At 41.6% G+C, this 27,710-nt stretch overlaps 1 protein-coding gene across 9 annotated transcripts in view; it reads left to right on the forward strand.

The window, feature by feature from the left end:
* The first annotated feature begins 4,496 nt into the window (after nt 1–4,496).
* UBE2F (ubiquitin conjugating enzyme E2 F (putative)) overlaps nt 4,497–27,710 on the forward strand; it is a 91,506-nt gene continuing 68,292 nt past the window's right edge. For 3 of the 9 annotated variants that reach the window (XR_005105691.1, XM_037396937.1, XM_037396941.1), the window contains exons 1-4: nt 8,376–8,507; nt 11,157–11,290; nt 21,071–21,100; nt 24,478–24,543. Coding sequence is in view for 8 of the 9 variants with exons in the window: in XM_037396937.1 (XP_037252834.1) it covers nt 11,173–11,290; nt 21,071–21,100; nt 24,478–24,543 (214 nt within the window). In the remaining variant the exon portion in view is untranslated. Of the gene's footprint in view, nt 4,602–7,339; nt 7,425–8,374; nt 8,508–8,855; nt 9,091–11,156; nt 11,291–21,070; nt 21,101–24,477; nt 24,544–27,710 lie in introns of those variants that run through there. The other 6 variants (XM_037396932.1, XM_037396939.1, XM_037396933.1 and 3 more) reach the window with 5 other exon arrangements.

Below are 27,710 nucleotides of genomic sequence, written 5' to 3' on the forward strand. Positions count from 1 at the left end.
ATCACTGCCAGGGAACAGCAGTCCTTTTTTATCTCTCTGCTGGATTCACAAGGCATCACGTCCGTCACAGTGCTCCTCGCTTTGCGTGTCCTGGAGGGGCAGGAGATGAAAGATGTGCCGATACCATCCCTGCTCCCTTGCACAGCAGCCTTTGGCAGGTTAACCTCCCGGAACCTCCCATGCAAAGCAAGTTCACTTCAAATTAAGGCTGGGGTGGCTATTTTTGTTCCCTTCTTTGCCAGATGGGCCAGGATTCAGCAATGTGGCGGCCAGGCTTCCTGGGTGCTGGGAGCAGGGCTGATGAGGATGAGAATGGAGCTGCAAGTGCTGCAGCTGGCCAGCGTTAGCCTAATGCCCCTGCCAGTTTTTTGTGGCTCGGGATGAGTCCCTGTGCTTCTCCCGGAAGGTGCTTGCCAGTGGGCAAGAAGCACTTCAGCTTTCCCTGCAGGCTCAGGCAAGAGGTGCTGGGAGAGAGGTGCCGGGGAGTCAGAGCTTTTATCAGCACCACTGAGTGCTTGGCTGGTTAACGCAGAGGGATGCTGATGGCAGTTTTCCGGCCTTCCCAGGGGAAAGGAGAGAGGCATGCTCTTCCCTGTATTAGCTTCAGTTCAGATACAGAAAAGGCAGAAAGAAAGGCAGAAAGCCTTGGTTTTGCTGTGTCTCTGTACAGCCCCAGCATTTGGGAGGCACCTCCTGTAGTTCCCACATGGACTCTCATCTCTGGCCCCAAGGGCAAAATTTACTGGAAAGAAAGCCAGAGGGGTGGGTAGGCAGATGCACATTTAACCTGCAGTGATGGGGAGCTTTCTGCGCAAAGTTCTGCAGGAAAATGGGAAAGGATTGAAGTAAGAGCAAGTGGTTGGACAAGGAGGGTGAGAGCAAGGCTGCAATTCCTGGAAAGGTGGCCTTGAGCTAGCTGCTCGTTTGTGATTGTAGCATCATGGGGACAATACTGGTGTCGTGGAAGGTCTGAACTGCTGGAGAAGAAATGTAAGCGCAATTGTGAGAAGAGAGCTTTGTGGCTGAAAAGCACAAAACACCTTGAGACAGTGGTGATTGTGGCTCCCCTCTGGTGACCAAGGGGCAGAAGGTGCCAAGATCTTGTTTGCATTAAACTTCAGCCCTCCTTGCCTGTGCCAGCTTGGGAGACTTTCTAGCTGACTTTACCTCAGGGTGGTTGAGCGGAGCTTTGTGCCCGGTGGCCCTGGCTTGCAGTGGCAGCAGCCTCACACTCGCTAGGGTGTTTGCTTATGCATGCAAATTTACACTAGCCAAACTTGGTTTTGAATAAGGAAGTTTCTTTTTTGAAAGGAAAATCCTGTGGGATTTAAAATCCTGGAATCCCACAGGATGTAAATAAAAGAGGATAAGGTCCTGTGGGATTGGGTAGATGTCTGGCTAAGGTAAGGCAGTAACAAACTACCCAATTGCTGCTCTTTTCTGCTGAGGTTTTTGTGCCACTTTCAACATCACCTAAATATCCTGGTCCTGCGATGAGTGACATGGCTAGGATGTACTGCTGAAATCTATTTCATTTTCTCCCTCCAAGAACTGTCTGGAATTTTTTTATTATTATTTTGCATTTGGATTCAATTTGGATTGAATTGCAATGGAGATTTAATTTGGTAGGGTTCTTTTTATTTCAGCTTTGCGGATCTATTGAATAAGCAGGAGAAATGTCTACCAATCTACAGAAAAGGCAGTGGAGTTTGGGAGATTTTCAGTTCAACCTTCTTTGTGCTGGTCCCGAGAGGCAAAAGCTCTGCAGCTTCACAGGCTGTGCTGCCTAACACGTTGCAGGTGACATTTCTGCAGGCAAAGAATCAAGAAAGCTGACAGCTGAGTTTTGTTGATGGATCGTATTATAGGCTTGCTCCTGGATCATAAACTTCTGCTCCAAACCCTCTGACCAGAATCCAAGCTGATAATACGTCAGGAATAAATATGCTCTCACCTGTTAGTGGGAGCGATTTTTTGGAGATGCTTGGCACTCTGAGGAATGGGAAAATGAGTTGCTGCTGGTCTTATGGGAACATACTGTTTTCTAATACACTAGATACTGGTGCTCTTGATGTAATTTCTCCTCCCGTTTTGTGCTGCTCGTAATTCAAAATAATAATTCCTGTCTATCAGCAATCATACTGGGAATCATTTTGTTATGTTCCCATGTTGCCATCTGGGGAGACAGTGTTCAGTGAGATTCAACTGTTTTTAATGTGCTTTGACAAGAAAGGTTATTTGAAAAATAACCTTCACTTTGAACTGCAGATAGCTTCAGATACACATGTAGGAGTGGCTGACATGTTACTCATTCTCATGCAAAAACCAGCACTTTAGACTACAGGGACAGGCTAAAAGATAGCTGCTAAAGGCTCCTGGGACTCTAAACTGCTGCCTGAATCCAAAATGATGTGCTTCCTCTGCACTCCAGAAGTCTCATTTTGGCTGTCACCCCTGCAGCCGCCACATAACTGTTTCCTCTGTCTCTGGAGAACTTCCCCCAGCAACCCACATCCCCTGACTGTCCCCCTGCGCTCATGCTCCCACAAAAGTGCTTCCAGATGGGGCCGAGATGGCTTTTCTGGCTCCAGGGAAGACTTCTGAACCAGGTCATTCTTAATTTTCTTTTTCATTAAAGAATTCTGATTTCTATATTCTCATCAGAAAGGAAGACTTAACTGCCCCAAGACCACAATTCTCTGTACATGGTCACTCCTTCCACTGCACAAACCCCTCTCTCCAGTTGCTTCAGATAAAAGCCTGCACTGGCAGACTTGACAGATAAATATAATAGCCTTTCAGAAGGAAAAAATGTAGATTTACAAAATGGAAGGTCGGGATTTATGCCAAACCTGGCAGAAATAGGAAAAGGTATATTGGGGAAATGTAGTAATTGAAATAAGTTTGGCGCAAGCATTTAAAGGCTCAGGTTTTAAGAAATGGCCTCTTGCATCTGCTAGAGTATGACTGTGAGTTGTCAGGGAATTCCAGCTGGTTTATGGGAAAGCTCTGAGAAAAGGCATTGGCCTTCAGAGGCCCAAGATAACGGTACAATCCCTAAATGCTGGAATGAAAAAAGGTGAAGGAGAAAAGTTCAGCTATGCTTCATAAATATTTCTCTAAGCCATTTCTGATTCCTAGTCTGTCCCATGGTCTCTTGTCTGGGAGGATGTCTCTGGGTTGGGGTTGAGGACCATGACTCTGCTTTCTTGATGCTGCTTCAAGTGCTATTTCCATAAGGAATCATTTTACATAGCAAAAGAGAGGTCCACAATGCATCAGAGTGAAGGAGCTCTCAGTCCGTGTGCTGTCCATTGCTCCTTGAATTCCTAAAGGCTGTTTCTCTCCACAAAAGCTGACAAGTTGGGGGCTTCCCCCATCACCATCTGTTGTAGTGTAGCACCATAGGTGTGAGAAAGTCAGGGATTAACCCCAAGCACTCTGTTTGCACACCAGCAGTTTTGTAGTCTCAAACTGCTTGGCCTTTCATCCCTGCAAAATGCTGCCTAAAACTTGCCTTGGTTACTGTCATCTCAATAGGCTGCAGTGTCAGTCACCTATTTTTGGCCATCTGTCAAAACATGCCAGGATAATTTTCTTCTCAGGAGCTGGTACAATGCTGATTTTTGGGTTTAGTATGAGAATAATGTTGATAGCTCACTTATGTTTTTAGTTGTTGCTAGGTAATGTTGAAACTAAGTGAAGGACTTTTCAGTTGTTCAGGCCTTGCCAGCAAGAAGGCTGGAGTGGCACAAGAATTGGGAAGGGACACGGCCAGGACAGCTGACCTGAACTAGCCAAAGGGGTATTCCATATCATAGAACATCATGCTCGGTATATAAACTGGGGGTGGTGGTGATTGGGTGGCTGATTTGTGCTCAGGGACTGGCTGGGCATCAGTCAGCAGGTGGTGAGCAATTGGGTTTTTTTTCTTTTGGATTTTATTCCTTTCCCCTCTTTCTCCTTTTCATTACAATTGTTGTTGTTATTATTATTATCATTATTATATTTAATCTTTTTTCAATTATTAAACTTAGAAACTTATATATAAAATATATAAACCTCAACCCATGAGGTTTAGCTTTTTCCTGATTATCTTCCCCACCCCACCAGGGGAGGCGGGTAGTAGAGTGAGTGGCTGTGTGGTGCTTAGTTGCTAGATGTGGTTACACCACACCACCATCTTAACTGAATCACAACTGTAGGCAATGTGTCACACCATGTCAGCAAGTAGGTGTGAGCCATTAGGATGTTTATGAGATAACAGATTTGGGGATGGACTAAAAACGTTAAGGTCTGTTTCACAGAGCTGTGGCGGTGTTATGGGCAGTCATGCCCCGCTAAAATGAGATCAGAATCTCTTTTAAGAAGAGGAAGAAGGGTTCTGGGTTAATCATTGAGAAAGCCAGAAGCTGAAAATGTAACACCCTCTCATGGTGCTGGGCTGGCTCCTCCATGATTTAACCCCAGCTCCAAAGTCCAGGTTGTCACTGAGGGCTGTGACCACCATGGACATGAAGTCCTGCAGGTAGGTTATGCTTCAGGAGGTGGAAGAGCTTACTCTGTCCAAGAAAAAAAAGTCAAGATTAGGACCAGTCTAGGTAAGAAACTTTCAAAAAACAAACAAAATCAGTGTGGAGGTTTTGGCTTTGTTTTTGTGTGGTGTGGTTTTTGTTTGGGTTTTTTTTTTTCCTAGACCTGCAGGTGAAAGCTGGCTTTCTAATCTGATTTTGAACCTTGCTCTGGTGTTTTGTTCTCTGGTTTTAGCAGTGCCCGGAAGAAGCAGCAGCTAAATTCCAGGTCAATGCAGCCTCTGACTGATATCAGCAGCCAAATATGTACACTGATTTTAATCAGAGGCTTTCGTGATTGTTATAAAGTATACAAGTATACATAAAGTATACATCTCAGCTGCTGGGACATCATCATGAGGTGCAGCCCATGGGGCTGTTTTGCTCTTCTCTTAGCATGTTTCTTCTTCAGTGCTCTGCTTACAAATTGTCTGCAGTAATGCACAATTATCGACTCTAATGGGAAGCCTGTTGTTACTGCAAAAACACTTGAGACCCCTGTTTCGTACGACTTTAATAAAGCAGTGTGTGGAAACAAGCTCTGGTATTGCCATCATGACCACAATGAAATTCAGCGATCTGCTCTTCTTCCAAATGGCTTGCAGCAGATGCGAGTTGAAGTGTGCAGGAGGCAAAGCATTACACGTTGCAATGATCTCACGTGCCTCACATCAGTGATATTTACTTTTTCTTGGCTACGTGGATATGAACTAGCAGCTGTAATACTGCAAGCAGCATTGCCATAGCTACTGTCACACAACATCCTCTTCCTTCTGATTCTCCAAAGCCAGTTTCAGGTCTGGTGTTACAGGTCAGTCTCTAATGATTTCAGTTGAAAAGTGGAATGCTCTTGTTTAAGAGAGGGAGGGGAGAAAGCCAACACAGACTATACCCAAAGACACAAACAAGGTGGTGGAAAGCAAAGACAATTAGTGAGCACATTTTCTGCCATACCAGAGATTATGTCCTCCTTGCTCACTGGCTTCCTTCACTGTTTAAGCACTGCAAATTGTGCGAGACCACATTGTTTTTATCTTTGTACTTGAAATCAAAACCTTTACCTAAAAAGAGTCTTAAAAACCAGATATATCCTTAACCTGCCCCTCTTTTAAGACCTATGCTTGTGTGGCTTTGTCCATTAAAGTCTACAGTCTTGCTTTTCTGTAGGCAAAGTGTGTGATCACAGCTGTCCTAGTTTGCTGAGCACTTGAGCACAAATGCAGAACTAGCATCTCTTCGGAAAGCACAGATTCTGGGGCCAAAACATACGCAGCAGGGACTTATATATTTTTCAGCAGACAGAATGTGTCTGGATGTAAAGCTAGCATTTTTAAAGTAAGAGCATAGAAAAGCTGTGTTTTGAGAACCCATGAGGGAACTAGGATAATGGCTGATCCTCTTTGGTCCCGACAATACAAGAACTTCCACAATTGCTCATTAAGGCAGAAGATGATTAACAAAAAGCAGACTTCTTCTTCCTCATCCTGAGAAGGCAGACATACATGTGAAATAAAAGCATGAGAAAAAGACCAAGAAGGACACACGAAAATACTCTTTAAATGGTGGCATAGTTTAAATGCAAGATGTTTCATCCTCTTTCTAGCTTTAACAGCAGTGACAGTTGGGTAATGGAAAATGGTTGGGTAATTGCCTGAAATCCAACTCAGAAGAAACCTCGTTTTGTTTGCTGCACCAGGTGATGTCTGCAGCTGCTCAAATTCTTGCTTTGTGAAACATGAAATACTTTCCAGGTTGCACATACAATGATGGAAAAATGAAATAGTCCATCACATTTGCATCAACCGAGAATAGGTTCTACCTATTAAGAGATTTTCAACCAGTCATTAGTGGTTTTAAGTAATAATATAGAGGTATAGATATAACATTATGAAATTACTTTACAAACTGCTGTTGCCAGCAGTTATGTCCTTAGGAGCTGAACCTTTGAGACTCTCATGCCTTCAGCAGCACCTTTTGAAGTATTTTGTTTTGATGCCTCAAACATGAGGTGTAGTGCCTGATTTTTGGGTATCCACCAAGGAAGTCTTTACTGAAGCAGTTTGAATTTACCCCCTGATCAGCTGGTACTTGTGAAAACCAAGGTTCTCTGTAAGTGAACAGTATTTCTCCAGACCCTGGTCTACTCACTCTAGGGTGACTGAAAGATCAGCCTCAGGAGAAGCTTACACTATGCTTCTCAAGTGATATAAGGAAGTGAGAGAATGAGAAAAACATCTTGTCAAACACAAAGCAAAAGAATGAATAAACATGAGTTAAGAAAACACGGCAGTGGGAAGAGTGCACGTGCACTATGCATCCCTTATGATACATATTTTGTGTTTATATAACACGTTCACTCCGTTTTTCCCAGACTAGATGCTGTGTGGGTAGAGAGAGATCACAGTAAAAACAGAAGACTTGTTTCCAGTAAACAGCACTGCTGTCTCTGTCTAGACTTACAACACCACTGTCTGAAGAAAAAGAATAAATGGGTCATGGGTTTAGATTAATCTGATTATTTCAAAAACTTTTCTTCATGCCGTTGTAGACAGAAATTGTTAAGTAGTTGCAGAATGTAACCGAACATTGGATGCTGAATTTCACTCATCGCTAATAACAGCAACTGGCAGAGGGTGCAAGGAGGCTTGACACAGCTACAGCCTGTGTTGGGCAATATTGGCTCAGCTGTAATTAGCCTTTAGAGGAGGCAGCAGTTTCTTGACAGGTCCTTTATGAATTGGCTCATAAAAGCATTTTATTAATCCCAGCACAGGTCACAGTGACCAGATATTAACTGAACTGCTGTATTGAAGAAATAGGAAGGACAGCTGGCAATACCTGAAGATACAATAGGTGCATATTTCTTGACTTTTTGAAGGTGAAGCAGTATCATTCCAGTGAACATTTAGGATGCAGTGAATATTTCAATAGCTGTCTGCCAAATTTTCCTTGTGCCTGGTCTCTACCATTGCTTTATCAACCCTTCCAACCTGGATGCTGTTCTAATGGCTTAGTTTTGGTTCCTTTACTTACTGGAACCTACCGAATGGATCAATTTATTAAGTTTATATACATAGTTAAGTTTTACAGGTCCTGGGTCTGATCAAACCTAATTGTGAAAGAGTTCCTAAAGATTCAACTGGTCACATTATCCCAGTTATGGTATCCTGATTTACTCTCTATTATTAAATGCACTTTCATGATAGGTTTTCTACACTTGTTTCATCTGACTGACTACTGCTCCCACTAATCTGGTGCTGGAATATACAGAATAAGTTAATTAATTTAAGCAGGGGCTAATGCAAAACCTACACCTAGCCTGGTGTTTAAACTCACTTTCTAAAATCACCCTGACAATCGTTGGGTTTTTTTGCCTCTTGTGACATTGCTATTTGTCACACCTTCCTTGTGACTCAGTGTAATGAATATTGTGGCTGAATCAAGCCGTGTTTCCACAGCCCAGCAAGTGGATGGCAGAAGATGACATTGGTGCCAGGGGAAGGCTGTGCTCTGGGCCGGGGTTTGGCCCTTCCTGCTGGGAGGGGGCTCATTTTCCTCAGGCACTGCGAGAGCCCCCGGCCAGGAGGCACGGGGCCAGGGCCCAGCTGTGGCTGACAGACCCCCACAGCCACTCCCCGCCAGCCGCTGTGCTCAAAATGGCGCCGCCCTGCTGGCAGCGAACAACTTCCCCGGCCCTCGCCCCCCCCCCCCCCCCCCGCCAACTCTCGCGAGAACCTGGCATCTGCCTCCCCTCAACTCTCGCGAGAGCTGCCGCTGAAGGGCGGGCGCCTTACGGCGGCTTCTGCCCCGCCCCCGGCGCTGCCTACTTCCGGCGCCGCCGCTGAGGGAGGGAGGAGCCGCGCCGCCGCCCGCTGCCCCGGGCCAGCCCCGGGGATGGTGTTGGCCGCGGGAGCCGGGCCCTGACGCCGCGCTCAGGTAAGCGCGGGCCGCCCCCCCTCTCCGGGCTGGGGCTAGCCCCCTCAGCGCAGGCATGGGCCCTCCCGCCCTGCCTCAGGCCCGGCCCCTTCCCTCCCCCACCTGGTGCCCCCACATCTCCCGGGGCGGGCCTGGCCCCCAGGCCCCGGGGCCCTGGCGACGTCGGGGGTGGGTACAGCCCGCTGGGCCACCGGGACCACTCCTGCGGCCCAGCAGAGCCGTGCCCCCTGCGCAGGGGCCCAGCGATCTCCCCTGCGCAGGGGCTTGCCGGTGGCGGCGGCGGCGCGGAGCAGGGCGGCCCCCCGCTGCCTCTGCTCCCGAGGGAGCTTCGGGAAATCTTGGGGCTTTCTTGCCCTTTCCTATAAATAAGCACAGTAGCTCTCCCTCCGCTGTCTCCCCGGTGTCGTGTAGTGGGAGAGCCTTACTTTCCCGTGCGGTTAGCAAGTTTTGGGTGCTTCCTTGCTGTGCTCCACTGATGAAATTTGCGGTATAGCTCAAGCGAATCATCTCTTTTCCACACTGGTCACACTTCTCTTTGGTTTCCTGCTTTTGTAGGACAAGCAGTGGGGCAACAGCTATGAAGGTACTCGGGCATTTAATTCCCATTGAAGTTGATTTCATTTAGAGTTGGCACCTAAAAAGTAGTGTGTAGTGTGTTTTTGGTTTTGTGTGGGTTTTGGTTTTTTTTTTTTGGGGGGGGGGGAGTTGCTTGCAGTTTACTGTTTTTCTTTTGCGTTTATTTTTTTATCCTTTAAGGCGTTGTGTTACTATGTCCTAGACTTTGCTACTCCCTCCTTCCCGTTTTTTTTTTTTTTAGCTTTGTATTTTTCTTGTAAACTAGCGGTTGTCTTTCTCTTCTCCAAGACAAAAAGGACGGGTTTGTGTGCTTAATCTTTTTTTCTCTGCGGTAGTGGGAGGAAAAAAACCCCTGCTGTTTGTTTTGCTGTTCGTTTCAGTTGAGCAAGTAGGACTTACAGTTGCCCTGAATTTTTCTTTTTTTTTTAAATAGGCATCCTGAAGCTTACATACATTCCTGTCAACTTCAGAGAACTTGACCTTCACACAGACCTTACCAGTTTAATACAGCTAGATACTATTGCGAAAAACATGTTTTCTGTTTTTTTTTTTTTTTTAAAAAAAACCTTGTTACTTATCTATTACCTTCTTCTCAACATCCGAGTGTCAAGTCAGTTGTTTCATTTTGTCCTTTTTGCCCCTTTACTTCATTTTGGTGTTGGCTTGATGTTTGGTCTAAGTCTGTCAGCTTTCTTACAACTTTGGGAAAGCATTAGGGCTGTCTTTTACAGATGTAGTCAGTAGATTGGCAGGCCCAGAGGCTTTATCTCCTGTTTTCTCTGGGGCAAGAACAAATGAACAAGTGAAGAAACTGCTGTTGCAATGGACCTGTTAAACCTTGCTTCAGGGCTTGCTTACAAGAAGGAAAGAAACATCTAGACACATAGAGGTGGAGCTGACAAAGATACGTTTTTTTTAACTATGTCTTGTTATTTAATGGTGTGATTGTGTTAATCTCAATGTTTACAGGACTTTATAATTTGCCTTATGAATATCTCAGCTGATTCTCCATTTTATCTCTGAGAGCTGATGTTACCTGAGCATCCTTTTTGTCTCAGTAACTGCTGCATCATGCCTGTCTGGTCTTCTATGGAAGCTAGTTCTTGTAAAGACTATATTCTGACTCTTTATACGGGGTTTTTGCCTTTATTTTGTTGAATCATATGACTAAAGAATTAACATTTCTCCTACCATTTTAGTGATGGTGGGGCCTAAGGTGTATGGATCTTGTCAGCATTATGTCGGTTTTGGACAAACTATTAAGAAGAATGAGTTGCCTTCAGCTAGGAGTAGTGTCAAAATTTATTAAGCCATGACAGACAGAATGTTTTGGTTTTATTGTCATTTATTCATCAGTGCAGTTATCCTCTAGTGGAGGACTGACACAGCAGAAAAAATTCCTCATTTCAATTATCTAGTCTCTCTATGTAACTTTCTCCACTGTTGCTTTGTACTGTGAAGAGTTCTGTTGTGCAGCTGCATAGATAATGGCACTATTTGCCATTGAAATACATTTCCTTTCCTGTGTTCTGGTAGCTGACTCAAAGCTCACTTCCTAGTGTTACGAGAATTGTTCCAGTAACCCCTCCGCTCCTCTTTTTTCTTTTTTTTTGTGTGTGGCGGTGGGGACAGCCAAAGAGGAGCTCTGAGTATTGTCACGTGAAATATGATGAGAATGGTCCTAGCAGGTTGTCTGGCAGGGATTGTTTCACAGCAATTTTTCCAAAGGAGTGATGTCAAGAGTGGTATACTGTAGGAGGTGGTGCAGTGAAACTGGATTGTAAACAGTGATGAAAGTCTGACCTTTCTCCAGCAAAACTGAACTTCCTCTTGGCCTAATGTACTGTAACTCTCTCAGTATTCACATCTGAAACTCGCATTCTTCGAGTACTCTAGGCCATCCTCTCCTTTAATTGCAGTTATGTTAACTGTATACATCATAGTCTTTGTTTTACTGTAAGAACGTGATAGTTGTTGAACAAGGAATTAACTGTAACCTGTTTTTATGCTTCCCCCCTCTCACTCCTTAGTGCTTTAGTTTTAGTAATTGACTTTGTCTAATTTGTGTTCTAGATTGAAGACAGCAGTAATGCTAACTCTGGCAAGCAAGTTGAAGCGGGATGATGGTGTCAGAGGACCCCGTGCATCCAATCCAGCTTCTGATTCAACTCGGAGGGTGTCTGTTCGAGATAAATTACTTGTTAAAGGTGAAAGGAACTTAATTTAAATACTTTTGGATTTACAGTTTGCAGGTGTGTTGCCAGTAAACAAAACTAAATTGCATATAAAATAATTTCCAGAAGTATTTTTAAAATTGCTTGTGACCTACCTCAGGCATACAAGTCCAATAGCTCCTTGCCTGTAGGGCACTTATTTTTATTGAATTATGTGGAGCGTAAAAAGCCTTCTCCTTGCTCTGCTGAAAAATTAATCCCTCATTGCGAACTGTCTCATCAATTAAAACATTATGATAAAAAATGGTCGTATAAGTGTCACTAAATATATAGGAGGAGAATATCATATTTGACTTGTTGAGAGGATACTTTTTGAGCAAAAACAACTGCATGTGACTGGAGAGGAAGTCCTAAAAGTAACATCAGTGTTCCAGTGGTCTTTCATGGTATAGATCAGGGGCAATACACTTTAAAAAGCTTAAAAAAGCAATGCAAATAGATACTTTTTTGTAGGCCTGGAGTCACTGGAAGTTGAATATGAAGTAGTGAATAAAAAACAATGTTGATTTTTGTAGGTACAATATGGTCTGTTTTAGGAAGGCTACTGTAGTTTGTAACTAGCTGGCCCACCATTAGCTGGTAAAAAAACCCTAAACTTTTTTACTGTTGCAGTTCTGGGTAAACAAGATGGTGTTTGAGACAAACTGTTTTATAGTAAAGTTGGGGACAGCTCTTTCTTGTTGTTCACTTTTTCTGGAGAATAAATAATCATATTTAAAAATCCATAGGTGCTGATACTTGGCAGCTGCTATAGGCTTAAACTCAGGTTTACTCCCTCTGATAATTGTTTAATGTGTCAATGCTCGAGCTGGGCACCTTGATCTAGTGACAAGGAATATGTTGTTTAGGTTGATGTTTCTGCTAAAAATGATCAATAGCAAATATATTACTCTGACAGCGTACCCATCAACTACTAGGATTCATGCCAAAGGAAACTTCCATTTCCTGGTCTTGTTTCAGAATTACTTGAGACTGACACTGGTATATTTGCCTGAATGATACTGCCTAATTCTAGCATTACATACGGCTTTTTCAAATTAGGGTACGCTCTGCCATGTAGCTGTACTGGAGCAACATTTCACTGCAAATACTGCTGCCTCAGTGCACTGGGAAGTGTCTTAACTAGACTGTAGGAATATTATATTCACAATTCTCTCTCTAGATTTTTCTAAGGACAGGGAATTCTAATACATTTTAAACTCTGGTGTGATAACTCCCGCAAAGAGCTTGCTTTAGATTTCCAGTTTGGAAACCCGCAGTTAACTCCAGTTCTGAGGGGGAAAGATGTCAGGCAGGAGGAGTAAGCTCTTTAACCAGGCTAAGCTACAAAGCCAAATTACTAAATATATATATATAATCTGAGATTTTCACTAACCTACAGGTGTGGACATGAGAGCAAAATAGCAGTGTAATATAAGTACACTTCAATTACAATGCCTGGTACAGTGTGAGGTGCCATAAGAAATTTTACTGTACACTTAGAGCAACCATGATTTTCACTTCTGAGGCAAAAACCTTACCTAAGTCTGCTAGGGGAAAAAAGAGTGTAAGCCATGGAAAATTAGCATTGACATTGTTATTCCTGTGGCTACCATTAGCAAGCCAGCACAAAGTATTGAACGGTTGAGTGCCAAACCGACAAACCTTAAAAGCGTGTCACTGCTGGCATCCTTCTGACAAGTGTGAGTGCTAGATCGTGATTTGATTGTGTGTGGAAGTTGTATCACGTGGCCCTCACACAAGAGTTGTAGGAACAGCTGTCAGTCTGCTTAAAATTTTCTGGACTGAAATGGGAACTGACAGAAGCAGCAGATCAGTTCAGTATAACTCCACTGAAAGTGAGAGGTAAATGTAGTAAGCAGTGTGGAAAAGACTTGTTGGGGGTGTTCTCTTTTAAGCTACTCCTTAAGCTACGTGTAGACCATTCAATTACAAAAGTTTCTAGAACTTGCTCCAACTCTTTTAGATCAGCTGCAGCAGCCTCTGCAATGTTGAGAGCCTGAGTTGAAGATGGACTGCTGATGCTGATAGTGTTTTTAGGTGATGTATAGATCTGCAGGAATGTGTTTGATAGCGAGTGAAGAGCTGCCTGCTAAAGGTGTGCATACAGCAGTGATGCTATTGCACCAGCGCTGGTCCAGATGCCTTTTATTGCTTGATTGTATGGAATTGTAATAGCCTGGTATGTGTTCAACTTCAGTCTGTTGTATTAGATTTTAAACAAAGTTGGTGAGAGCCTATAAGAATAATTGTAATTAGAAGTTGTTACTAATGTTTTTTAGGCTGGAGTTATCAAATGAACAGATGGCAGTTGCTGAATGGGTGAAAGGCTCAATTGGGTTAATCTCCTGGCAACTGTGAATTAAAAAAATAATCTGTCCTACAAAAAAAAATAAATTGCTGGCCATCAGTAAGGAGGGAGGAGGAGATGAAAAAAGGCTTGGCATTTTCTGTCCTTGTTTGGCCCAGCAGCTGTGCTGAGGTTAGTGCTGGTTCAGTTGTGCCTCTTAACGGTGTTAGTACTAGTGGTTTTATTCTACTGTATAAAGCCTCCGAGCTGAAAGAGCAAGGGACTGTGGTCACGTACGTCAGAAAGCTCAGTGATAGCTATGCTTTTTCCATAGCTTACATGGATCCTTTTTGGCCTCAAATAAGTCTATAGCTTTTGAGTCAATAGGAAAACAGCAGGCAACTGGTCTGTGCAGTGTCCTCCACAGCAGCTTACACATGTGATGGGCTGTCCTGGAAGCTTAGCTGAGGGTCATTTTTGGCACAGCACCCTAAGTCCCACCTGGCCCCAGGAGCTGGCAATAGTGTATGAACAAGGTCAGATAACTGTTTGCCTGCTAGAGCGGTGATGATGGTGGTGATGTGCTGGAGAGATAGTCTCCTCTTCCTGATCCATGGTAAATTGGTGATAGTCTAATAAATTATGCAGACAGGTGTCTGACAGCTTTACTAGAGATACCATCCAGACCCAGACAGTGTCTGGTTTTTATCTGGAGGTAAATTAAAGACAGCCGTGTTTGTGTTGATAGAGAATCCAGTCCAGGAAGGCATTACAGAATCCCTTTGAAGGTTGTGTTGTCACACTGATAACCCTGCAGTCCTCAAATGTATTGTGTATGTTGTCTGGTAAATAGATCGATGCCATTTTGATTATGGGGTAGATGGCCGTGACCCCAGCCACCGATAAGTGTCGGTGGCGATGCTTACAAACTTTGAAAATTTGGCATAGACTAATTATGTATGTCTGCTAACTAATGCTGCCTTAACATAGGAAAAATAAGTGAAAATTTAGGTATGATGTCAGCTATTTGCACCATATAGATGAGAAGAAAATTAACAATTGGCATTTATTAATATTTTTTAATTTATTAATAAATACTTTTATTAAAACTAGGCATGAGCTGTCAGCAGAGTGTTGTCAGGTGTTGTCCTTTGCTTTAGTGATGCCTGCAGGTTAAACAGGCTTTTTTCCACTTCTGTAAAAAGCTATTCTTAAAATATTGGTGCACTTTGTTATTTTTTTCTAAGTTGTTCCTTTGATTGCTTACATGTCTGGTATTGTTATACATTCAGGTATCAATCATGGTGCAGGACAGTGTTTTGTTGGGTTATTTCATGGGCATGCTATGAAAGGAAAAATCTTTGTCCCTAAAGTTTTATGTGGGGAAGTAATTCTGAGACAGCTGGATGTTCTTTTCCAGCTGTTTTTCCTCTGAAGTGTTAAAAGCGTGGCTGCTAAACAGGATTTGGTAGCAGTCTGTCCCATGCTGATATTTCAGCAACTAATGGAGCACATTGGGAAGCTTAGTAGGGCACATGTTCCTCACCCCAGATATGTGGTGCTGGTTCTGATCTGAAACACTGGGAAGTCACAGGAAAACATCTACCACTTTGAAATCACTCAGGGTGTGGGAGTGCGAGGACTAGTAATTTAGGCTGCCAGCTTTTGGAGAAAGGCTTTCTAGCCAAGAAAGGGTGGACTGAAGAGAGACTAAGAAGTGACTAACATGTTTCAAGGCAAATCAGATGGAGGAAATACGAACAATTGGAGAAGGTAGAAAGCAAATACTGATGTGAGGAGGAGGAGCAGACAGAAATGGTGTTTGAAGAGGTTCTGCTGCCTCTCTGGCTGCAAGAGAGGCTTGATAAAGTACAGCTTTGTTAAAAGTTCGGTGTGACTTAGTCTTGCATCTCTGTTTTTCATGGGATTCTCAATATAGGTTCAGTTGGAGAGTAAGGCCCTAATTCTGTAGGCCTAGTATGTAAATTAAAATAGAGCAAGCAGTACACTTGCTTTAGGAGCTTCAAATTTGCTCTGTCCTGCAGAGGCAATTTTTGATGCTAAATTCATCTTGAAGGGGGAGCTTCGTTAAGAGTAAGGGCTGCATGACTGCTCCTGCTGGGTGCTCCATGCTGTGCAGTGCTGAACTTGAAAGGTAGATCCTTTCTGAAGATTTGAAAGGGGCTGAAGAGAAGCTAAATTAGTATTTAAGATTAATATTGTATAATGAACGTGACTACTAAATTGAATTAAATATAGAAACATTCCAGGATACCAGGAGCAGTGATGTATATGCTTATTGATCACAAAGATTGCCCTCAAACTGCTTTTTTGTAGTGCACCTAAACACCATCATTTAGATTTATATTACCAGAGCTGCTTTGTTTGATTATGACAGCTTGAAATAACTTAGTATCTAAGAAAATGAGTTAGCATGGTTTATTCCTTAATTTTCTTCAACATTTGTGGCTTTTACAAACAGATTTACGTAACTGGAAAATGTTGCAGGTGTGCATTTGTATGAACTTGAGCGAATAGAAGTGAGAAATTGATTATGAAAGTATGTGCACTGAAAATAAAAATGAGGAGGATCCATATATTTGCTTTCTTCGAGCCTTCAAGTACAGTAGTATCTCTTCCCCATAACAGGTGAGGAAAGTTGAGAGGGGATAAAATTTTTTTTCTTTTGAGAATTAAAAAAAATCCTTTTCCTTCATTAACACTCTAGAGATTACATGAGGCATTGTTTTGAAAATGCTGCATTAACTTCTGCACGTTGCACTTGAATTACAAAAGTATTTCCTTTTCAGTGATGCTTCTTAGCCTGTGCCCGCGCCCTGCCCTGCCCCTATCCCCCAGTGAAATTCTTTATTTTGGAAGAAGACAGTGGAAAATTGCTTGGTGAATGAGTGATTTATTAAAGAGGAAACTAGTAGTTTACACTAAAATGCTTGCAGGGTAATTGTGATAGATATGGTAAAGCTAAAAAGATACAATGCAAATTGAAGCTGATTTGAAAAATTAATACTGAGCTTTTTTCTAGAACTTCACTAACAAAGGGAAGCCTGGTTCAATGCATTGCTGTGCTGCTTATGCCTTTGACTTTCAGCATACCTGAAGTATGGAGTGGTATGTTGCAGAGTTGGAGATTTCCAACCACAGAGGCTTTTTCTAGTTTTTTGAGGTCAGGATAATAAGTTTTGTAATAGTGTGTAGAAGCTGAAGCATGTGATTTGATAGTATTTTGTTTAAAATAAACATTTGGAAGTGGAAGGAAAATATACATCTCTGTTGAAAAGCTGGCAGTATTAGGTGGCAAACAGCATTATACTGCTAGAATTAATAGTTAGAAAATGGAATTTTTGTCAGTATCAAGGTACTGATCTTCATCTCTAGCAGTCTTAAAGATGTACATTAAAGAGGAACCTAAACAGGAGAGGGGGCTTTTTGGACAAAACCGGGGAGAAGTAAGTGTTGCTGTGGATGAGAATGTTCCTTTTAATTGAGGAAATAATGCTTTCATGTTGTGTACTTAAACAAAACTCCAGTGGGAACCATATGGCCTGACTCTTTGTGACAGGGCTACTAAACAAAGCACTTAGATACTCTGACTTGTTGAGGTGGGGTTGGGGGAAGGGGAGGGAGCAGAACAACATGATTATAGTCTGTTCATTTCTGACTGTAACATTCACGTGGGTCTGTCGTAAGCCATATGTCTGTATGCATGTCAGGAGTGTGTGTTCCTATTTGTCCTGAGAATTGTCATGGGTAGGGAGAGTTACTGTTCCTGAAATTATTTAGAAATAGCTCTGGTTGCTTGTGTTGGGCTTAGCTTTTCCCTCTTCTGTAAAGTTCCTAAGCTGTTTCTGAGATATCATCAGTTTGCATTCAGCTCTTCCAAAGTCTGTGGTAGGTTTACATTTAACTCTTGCCTTTTTAACTCTTCTTATGGTTTAAAATAGCATTGGGAACTGTTGAAGTGCATACTGGGTCAAGGGCAGGACTCTGCAAATATGCCTGCTACTTGGATGTGCTCTTGCAGCAGATCACATAAGGTTTCAGGAGCACCAAACTGGCTGGTTGGGAGCTGGTCTGGGTCTGGACTTCATTGCATCTGAGTTTGGTGGCTTTTTTTTTTTTCCCCTGCAGAAGCTCTGGTATGTCTGCACTTACAGCCTTTCAGACCTACCCAGAGTGGCTTTTCAGAGTGGGTGCAGGACCTTGCAGTGCTCCTGCATTTGCTGCTACTTGACAAATAAGCTCTCTTGACTGCCAGAGGAATTCAGATGCTCTGCACTTTCTGTACCTTTGCTAAGCCAGCACTGAGTGGGCATTGACAAGCACCACTTTTCCGTGGAAGTTTTGGAGTGCCTTCACATAGTATTTCCTGAACCTTGGGTTATCTGGTTGTCTGTCTTGTCATCTTAAGGAATGATGAGGTACCTGACTGAATTGAGATGCAGGTGCTCATTATCCACAAAAAATTACGAAAAGCATTCAAATGGAATTTTCTTTACTGTTCAGCTGTAGTTACAGTCATTTGAAGGAGAAGGTCGGAAAGATTGTGTGATTAAGTTTGCTTGCTCTTTAGTGAGGCTTTTGGAAGTTTAGTGCATTGGAGCTCTGACTGTTGCTTCTACATTTTGCTTATTTACAAACCTGTTAAACCATGCTAGTAAGTTGGCAGACTGAACAAGGGGCATTTTCTTAATGGAGAATATTCTTGTCAGTGGCATTGCTTTATGTCAAAAATACATAACTTAAAATATCAGAATCAGAATCTAATGGAGCTTGAATGGTGTGGTCAAAATGTTTACTTTCTGAGCAGCAAAATACAAAAATTATGTCAATGTCAAAGACTGTCACTACCAAAGAGTCACAGAATTTGGAAAACTCACAAACACCCTCGCTTTGGCCTATTAAATATGTTACTGTTAATCACCAGTGTGTATATGGCACAGTTAACAGTAACATCTGTTTCCTTACTTGATGTTACTTTAAAAGTTTAAATTGAAGCAGGTCTTTACCTGCTTTGTTTTATCTTTATAAAGTTGTTTCATTCCTAGTTCCAGTGATTTGTTGCAAAGTTGATTAGAAACCTTATTTTGGGGGAACTTGTCTTTGTTCAAAGCTTTTGTGTGGATTAGTTATCATAGCCTTCCCGCATGTTTGCACATCTTCAAAGAAAGAGCACACTGTTCTGTACTCATGGGTGTGAGAGCCTTCGTTTTCATGTTTTCACAAGAAAACCCGCTCATTCTTGTGCCAAGACAAAGGCAAACATAGAAGCGTGAATGCATTACAGGAATTTTTTCATACTTGAGAGGAACTGGTGATCAGTAAACTCTCTGCTGAGCATTGCAGGAAGCAGAAGTGAGGCCCCAGCTCAGCAGAGCTACTGCAGCCCAGTGATTGCTGGGCTTGAACATTCTCTGTCCTTTGGTGTCTTGCTTTTCCCTGGTGCCCTTTTCTCAGAATTGTAGCAAATGGGAGGCAGGATTTGTTAAGCCAAAAAACCCAGAAGCACAGAAAGTAGTAAGGAAAGTAGTCAACACCTTAAAATAAGAGCCAGGCCCTAAACTCCACTTTCTAGTGAAAATTGATAGTGCCTCCCACTATGAAAGGCTGGTGAGTTCGAAGAGCAAAGAATAGGGGAACACTCTTTACAATGTGTTTGTATAGCTTCAGTAGTTGGTTATGTCTGGTCTTTTTTTTTTTTTTAAGCAGAAAGGGAAAGTAAAAGTTCTTGATTATAGCTGAGATTACATTTTTGCTATATTATAAAGACAGTAGTCTTTGAAAACTTTTAGCAGAAGTATGCCACCAGTGTCGTGTGTCTTTCAGTGTACAACTTCGGTTAAATCAGCTGTAGCTGCTTGATGCTGCAGAGTGTGGGATTTTAAAAACTGCAGTTGTGAACTTCTTAATAAGCGTGAAACACAGTACTTCTGTTCTGCTGGGTTTTTTTTTTTGTCTTGGTATAGTAGGCTGCAGATGCAGGGATACCAGGGCTGTGCCAAGCAGGTGGGAGTCAAATAAGCATTGCGCTTGTTGCAGAAACGAGCCAGTTTGGGTAAGCATGGATTCAAGGAAAGTTCTGTGAAATTAGTGAGCTCTTAATTGTGATGAGATCAGCTTGAATTCTGTGCCAAGAAATCTCTCCCCATATCTCAAACTGAATTACAGTTTTCTTTAGGAATATGTTTTTGAGAGTTGGTGTTGAAATCTTAAACATCGTTGTTAGCCCAAAGAAATGGGCTGTGTATCTGCAGACCAGAAAGTGAAGTGAGAAATTGAGTGGAAAGAAAAAAAAAAGACTACAGGAAAGGCAAAAATATATTTGATTAGGTTTCCTAGAACTTCAGAAGTAAAGGGTGGCAGTATATTGATAGACCTCATTGATATACAGGTAGTTAAAAGTAAGACTTCAATAATACACACAAAAGAGGGAGAAAGCAGGGGATCTTCCAGAGAAGGTAGCATGGCAGAGAAAGGCCTTAGGAATAAGCTCCTTCCTAGGAGCTATGCAACTGAATCTGGCTACTTCCTTTCTTTTTATGAATAACTTCTAAGTTTTATGCATGGGAAAGATAACAACATTTTAATTGGACAAGAGTGTGTATCTATAGTAAACTGTGCTCACAGGGGAAATGCCCAACAGAGACAGGAGCAAAAATCTTAACATTCCTGAGTTTGTTCAACTGTGCGGAAGTTTGGGTGGGGGGAGTTGTGCAATGGATGTACTTTTTATTGCTGACCAGTACACGTTGCTGTCCAGATGCTTGAAGTGAAGGTTTGTCTTTCTCTGTTTTTGCATTGCTTTTAATCCTGGTTTCTGCAGGCAGAACTTTATCTAGTATGACAATGCCCTTGAATTAGAGATTCAGTAGCTGTTCTCAAATATATGCTACATGATATCAGGCTTGGAGGCTTCCCTACAAAAGCATTGTGTAACCTGAAGCAGCCTGTGGCTGATGGTGGAAGAGCATTAGCTGTTGGATGCTGGAGAGTGGTGACACTTATGCACATTGTGAACCTCCTGTGCTTGTTTTCTTTGTCAGGCTGGCACCTTAATTCTTGAGGTTTTCTGCTTTCATGTTTTCCAGGCTGTGGAGTTCTGGTCTTCTATATTTTAGTGCCTTATGTAGACAAATTTGGAGGTTTGGATAATGCCAGCGCTCTGTGTGTTGGAAGCCCTGGCACTTTAGTTTTGGCAGAGCTGAACCACCTTCCTATCACAGCAGGATATGTTTATGCTGTCTGTGGGGCAGATGAGTGTTTTTAGTAATGAATTGTGTAGCTTTTTAAAGAGAAACTTTACAGTAACCCCTGTGCAGCTTAATTTATATTTTAAAGTAAAATTTGATTTACAGGGTGGTTTAAATTAGATCTGCCAATTTGGACTTAAAGAATGGCTTTATGCTTGCATAAATAACAATTCTGGTTTTTTTCTCTTTCAACAGAGGTTGCAGAACTTGAAGCTAATTTACCTTGTAAGTATAGCATTTAATGGCATGCATTTTAAGGGGAAAGGGGACCATTGAACTGAATGTTTTGACTGAAGTATCATACTATTTTAGACTGAAGCAAATGATACTAGTTTACACTAGAGAAAGCTGTGCAAAACTTCTACTCGGGCTTGAACAGGTTTTCTTTGTTGCTCCCTCTTATGGGATTGCAGAGAGGTGGACCTGTATTAGTGTCCTTTGGAAGCAGTATTGATCATTTGGCTCCAGAATTTGATTGCTGGTGGAGTGGGAGTGTCCCTTTTACAAAACACCCAAAAGGTACCTAGGACTGAAGAGTACATTTATTGCCTCACTCCTGTTGTTACTCCATTCTCTCATTTTCAAAATAGGAGATTCTGATTAAGGGGCAGAGCAAATAGCTCTGTTCTCAGGAAACACATGAAGTTAACCTAGTGCTTTTTCACTTCACATGCAAGCTGTAACCTGGTGTGTTTAACAGTGAAAATTCTAATGAGAACTAGTTTTTTAAAAAAGTGATCCATATTCCTTAAAAAGCAAGATAATGTGGTTTTAGCCCTGGAATCCTACTTGTAATGTATGTTATGCTAAAAGCTGAAAATATTAATGGCTACTTTAAAACAGGTTTTGAAGAGCACAGGGTAAATGGCTCATTGCTTCTAAAGCTGAGGATAGATAGCTAAAAGTGAAATGTTTTCTGTTCCTTAGCTTTAGAAAGCTTAGTTCTGTAATGGGCAGCAAAACACAAAGCCCTTCTATAAAGGGGAGTAAAGTTCCTGCTGCTCTGTATTTGTTGTTAAAGGTGGGTGTTGACAGTGAAGCTGAGTTGTTGCTGAGCTCAGTGTCCCTTCAAGCATTGACTAGGGCAGCACCATTCTGCTATGAGTTCTTGGAATACAGGCAAGCACAACAAATTATTGCCTAGTAAGATCGGAGGTACATTCAGAACTTATCGCTTGCTCTACATAACTTCCCGTGGTGCACGTTCCTGTTTCAGAGTAATCAAAGACATTTTCCCTGCAGGGAAAGAGGCATGAGCTGCTTGCAGCAGGCTGGGAGTGTACATGCAGGCTTCTACCGTGCTGTGCATTCAAACTGTCTTGTCCATATGCTTATCTTGCAAAGAAAGCAGTGAATATTTTCTTTGATTATGCTGGCAGGTAACTGGTGATGTTTCTAGTTTTTTTCCCCTTCTAAGGGAAGCTTTGACTGTATTTTGTCTCCAGGTTAAACTTCTGACTGCTGCTTGTGATGAGCATCTTCTATTTACTAATGATTCTAAATCCAGATCAATGCTCAGATCTTAAAAATCAAGCTTACAGTGTACAGCATCAAGACTGCATGATGGGAGAAATTACAAGGGGGAGAAGATAAAGAAGCAGCAAAAAGGGAGGACAGGAAGAGATATTATTTAACTTCTTTCTGTATGCTGTTCCTAAAGGCAATTATAGAGATACTACATGGAGTAATTTTAACTTTTGTTAAACTTTTTTTGTGTAGACCCTTCTACAGGACAACAAACACCTGAGAAATGTGTATCAGGGTTTGTAGTTACTACAGGTCAAATACATTACTAGGGTTTGCGTACAGTTCTAGTTATTTTTTGGGGGCAAAGAGGGTCTATATCTCTGATACTGTTTAGCTCCTTGACTACAGAAAAAGAACAGCCAGATGGGTTACGAAGCTAAAGGCTGCATAATATGGATAATAACATATCCATGGGTATACACATCTTCTAGTACCAGCTTGCCAGCTTGTTTTTGCCGTAGTCAAGAAAGGCCAGTTTTATGCATGGGAAGCCAACTTGGTTTGTGTCATCAAATGCAAACAAAGGGCTGTTATGCTCTGAACTTGCATCTATTGAACTGAAACCACTGACCAGTTTCATCAGATTGATGTTTTAACTTTTTTTCCCACACTTGTTCTTCATTCTCACTATTCTCCTTAAATCTGGTCTGAGAATAAAACTAGTGTTTGGTTTGTAATGATGCTGCCTAACATTTGCTCTTAATTCATGTAATGTAATTGGTTACGCAGAAGAAAATTGTTCAGTATGACAGCTGAACGGAGACTTCACAGGCTTTTGGATGAGGCTTTCCATAAAGCTTATATCTCATTAGACCTTACAGGTATAGATAATCCTTTGTTAGCATAGGGCTGTGGTAGCATGACTTCTTGCAGACTTGCTGTGTATGATCAAGTGTTAAGATACACACGGTACCATTAAAGAATTTGTAAGGAAGAGGTGCTTAATCTCTATGGTGTAATCTTAATGTGTAGTTATTGTTTATGCAGAAGACCAAATCATTTGGCATTTTAAGGTCTTTGAGACAGCATGGTTTACTGAAAGGAAATAAGCTGCTTCCTCACAGCTCAGAGTGAGGTTCCATTGTTGTCCTGTAGGCAGGCTTATTAACTGGTGCACAGGCCAGTTCAAGGTATTTCTATTCTTTTATTCTAGTTTGTGCAAAGTAGGGAGCTAAGCAGTAACCCACAAATGCCTAGCTCGCTGATTGTCAAAACTTGACGCTATTTGTACAGTTCAGGAAGCAAAGACATCAGCCTTCATTGGTTACAAGTTGCACGATTCCTTTATTACTTAGTACTCTGTTTCCCATTTGTCAAATAACTATCTTGCTTTTCATGTTAATTTGTTCACATGCTCAGTCTCAACTTCTTTTTGGGTCTGGGGGGTTTCTTGAGTTGGTGGTCAATGAGTCAACATCTCCCCCTGCCAGAGTTAACCTTTCCCCTAGTTGGTGCTTCTTGTGGTAAACTTGCAAACAGCTCATTCATCTTTTGGTGGTACTTTCCTGTTTAAACAAAGTGTATCAGGGTTTGTAGTTACTACAGGTCAAATACATTACTAGGGTTTGCGTACAGTTCTAGTTATTTTTTGGGGGCAAAGAGGGTCTATATCTCTGATACTGTTTAGCTCCTTGACTACAGAAAAAGAACAGCCAGATGGGTTACGAAGCTAAAGGCTGCATAATATGGATAATAACATATCCATGGGTATACGCATCTTCTAGTACCAGCTTGCCAGCTTGTTTTTGCCGTAGTCAAGAAAGGCCTAAGCTGGTGCTTAGCAGGACACAGAAAAATGCTTATCTTGAATTAACTGTTAACAAATCATTTGTTCTGATTGTTAGAGGTTTGACTTCAAGACAATACATTTTATTTTGTTAATTAATTATGCGATGTCACCGTTACTGCAGGTGACTGTGACTGTATAGGGAGGAGGTGCTTAGAGGCAAAGTGTAGGAGGAAATCAGGAATGTAGGGATTAATCAGGGAGTGAATTTTGAGAGTATGGAAGATGATACACTTTTCCAACAGAGGAAAAACAGTTGTCTGATGTAAATTGTTCTTTTGCTTCCCAGGTACGTGTAAAGTGAACTTTCCTGACCCAAACAAGCTTCATTACTTTCAGCTAACTGTAATCCCAGGTAATTATTTTTTTTTAAACATGTTGCTTTCATTTGTGTGTGTGGTGTTTAGGAAATGTAATTCCAAGCTTATGCTCAAGAATTCGATAAAACTTTCTAGTCAAAGAGACTGGCTGTAATTACAGTGATTATTTTATAGAGGCAATGGAGAAACAGGACTGGATTTTGAGAACTAGATTCTAATTAGAAGGCCATCAAAATTAAGCAGGTTTAGGAAATATTCAGTTCTTGTTTGCTCACTTTGAAAACATTTTTGGTTTTCCCTCAGCCAATTTCAAACCACCTTGTTTTATTTGCTGAGAAAAATCTTCTTGGACTAGCTCTAAAGAAGTTACTGTATTATAGCCCAGTTATGTTGCAGATGTATTACTTCCTACTGAATGCTTGATTTTGCAGGGATGAAAAGATAGGTAACGGATATAGCACTTCGGGGAAAACTTCAGATCTGTGCATTTCTGAAGATGCTTAACAAGTAGGAGTCTCTTTAAGTATGTGGAAATTAGAACTTTTATTATTGATACAACTTCAGTACACTGTGAAGCTTCTGCTGGCATGCTGTTCAATAAAAACATTTTCAGAATTTCATTTGCACCTGAGTTTCTTAATAGCCATCTGAAATTAAAGTTTGCTCATATAGCTGTCCCTTTTAGAATAGAAAGTTGTGTTTGTGTTTTATGAATGAATTTGCATGGAAGATTATTTAGACTTCACATGCACTTATTTTTGCTGTGTGTGTTGAGACTGCAGTACACTAAATTGTTTGAGTTGGATCATAGAATCAGGACAACTTGGGTTCGAAGGGACCTTAAAGATCACCCAGTTCCAACCCCCCTGCTGTGGTCAGGGACATCTTCCACCAGACCAGGTTGCTCAAAGCCCCATCCCACCTGGCCTTGAACACTTCCAGGGATGGGGAGATCTCGTTTGGGCAGCCTGTTCCAGTGTCTCACCACCCTCACAGTAAAAATTTTCTACCTAATATCTATTCTAAATCTGCCCTTTTCCAGCTTGAAACCATTCCGCCTTGTCCTGTTCCCCATGCCCTTGTAAGAAGGCCCTCTTCAGCTTTCTTTTGTAGGCCCCCTCATCTTGTAGGATGTGCTGGGATTGGTATCTCCCTGCCATTAGTTCCTGTACGTGCACATTTTCTGTAGATGGTTATTGACCACAGAGTTTGGATGCAGTATGGCAGTCATCCTGATGTTGCACCTATTGAATTTTTTTTTTAAACCTGTTTACGCTTAACGGCGTGGTGGAGTGGTTTCTGATAATCCAGTCTCTGGCAGTCAAACGGGCACTAGATGTCACTGTTGCTGCTTATTAGCCAAAGTCAATTAGCACTTCCTCGGCAGTAGAAATCTTGGGTGGTCTTTGTTAACATGTCCATTCATGTGATTCCTTTTTGTGATGGAAAAATGAGTAAGACTGCCCTAGTCAGTGTAATCAAAAATAAATAAGTGCTATTATAGAACTTCAGACATCTCATTCTGTGTAGATGTGTTCATGTTTACTTGGTGCGTGTTAGTCTCCTTGCGCCAACTGTCCTTCAGTTTATATGATACTGCTTTATTATATTTCAGAAATGAGTTAACTTTACAAGATCATCTGTGTGTGTTGAGTTAAGGTTGTCCTGAATGTGAAGCAGTAACAGCTGCTTCATGCTAATTCTAAGGTACCTAGATACATAGTAATTTTTTTCTGTTAAGAGCTGTGCAGCAAGATGTTGCAGTCGGAAGAGAGTTGTTGAATGCAGAGCATGGGTTTTGTGCTAACTTTGTTGCTGAAATGATCTTGGGGATGAGATGATCTTAATTAACATTTTGTTACCCTAAATATAGCTGCACAGCTGAAGTCTCTGCAGTTGTAGTCTGATGGAAGTAAACATCTATTTTCAGCTGTGCATAATTCAGGTACAGAATCTTGTGATCAGCTACAGCTTAGCACAGCTCTCTAAAGGCAGAATGTAACACATACCAAGAAAATCTTCGTAGCTTCTTGATTCCCTTAATTACTGTTTTTTCCTTTATAGAGTATGCTGAATCTTAGCTGCCTCTTTGCTAACACAGAGAAAACTAAGTGGTTGTCACAGAATTTTTCTGGCTCAATTGGGCCACAATCTTTGCTTGAGGCAACTATTTTTGTGGTGTCTGAAGAATGCTGTGTGAATCTTGACAGTGCGGTGGAAAAGCCAGTTTTCCTCCTCCTGCCTGGAACTGTCTTTCACATTCAGGAGCTGAGTTCTAGAAATCCTGCTTGTACATCTGGCTTTTAAGGGAGTCCTTTGCAAGTAACTCTGCAGCTTTTCAATTGTGGAACTGGAGCTAGGCTCAGTGTAGCTGCGGGTGCCAGTGAATATCTAATGCAGCCTTGCAGTTCTCACTGTTAGAACATGTGTAGTAAATGTAAGCCAGGGTTGGTAGTCTGCACAGCAAAGAGGTTCTTGATGACTCGCTTCTTAAGGTTCTCAGTTTGCTTATATGCAGTTACAGAGATTGCATCCTTCTATGACAGTTGGGTAAAGGGGTGCTAATTATTTTATATTCGTATTTTATGTTTAAATTCCCTTATATTCTGATTAACATTAGAGCTTGAATTCTGTAACTGCATATTACAAGGAATCTTACACCAGAGTGCAGTGAAGATACTGACTGAATATGTTTTTTAACACTAGAAATGCCTTTTTGTGGTCAGCATTCTAGCCTTATGTTATTGGCAAAGTCTGCTCTTGGGTGCTTTGTTTTATGCAGTTATTTTGAATGTGGCTGGTTTTGAAAGGACAGTGAAAGAAGCTTCTTTAGGTTCTCACAAAAAGACTAATTTGAATAAGAAAAACTTTAGCACCAAGCAGAAATACTTTCAGCTCCCTTGTTCTGCATTTCTCATAATAACCTTTCTTAGTCAGTATTTAACATCACAAAATTATCCTGGTGACAGTGAGTTTTTAACTTAAAAATGACTTTATAGAAAATTTTGATGAGGGTGACTGCTTATTTCACATAATTAAAGAAATTCAGATTCCTTTGTTATAACTTTCTGCAGCACACTATGTGTGGATGTATAGTAGCACATGCTAGAAAATGAGTGAGACTTAGATTTTACTGCCACAATGGATAAACTGTCTGTGCCTGAGGCAGATATTTCTGGCTTTCTCTGCTGTCTGAAGCTTC

The sequence above is a fragment of the Falco rusticolus genome, chromosome 8, assembly GCF_015220075.1.
Source record: "Falco rusticolus isolate bFalRus1 chromosome 8, bFalRus1.pri, whole genome shotgun sequence".
Classification (NCBI taxonomy): Eukaryota; Metazoa; Chordata; class Aves; order Falconiformes; family Falconidae; genus Falco; species Falco rusticolus.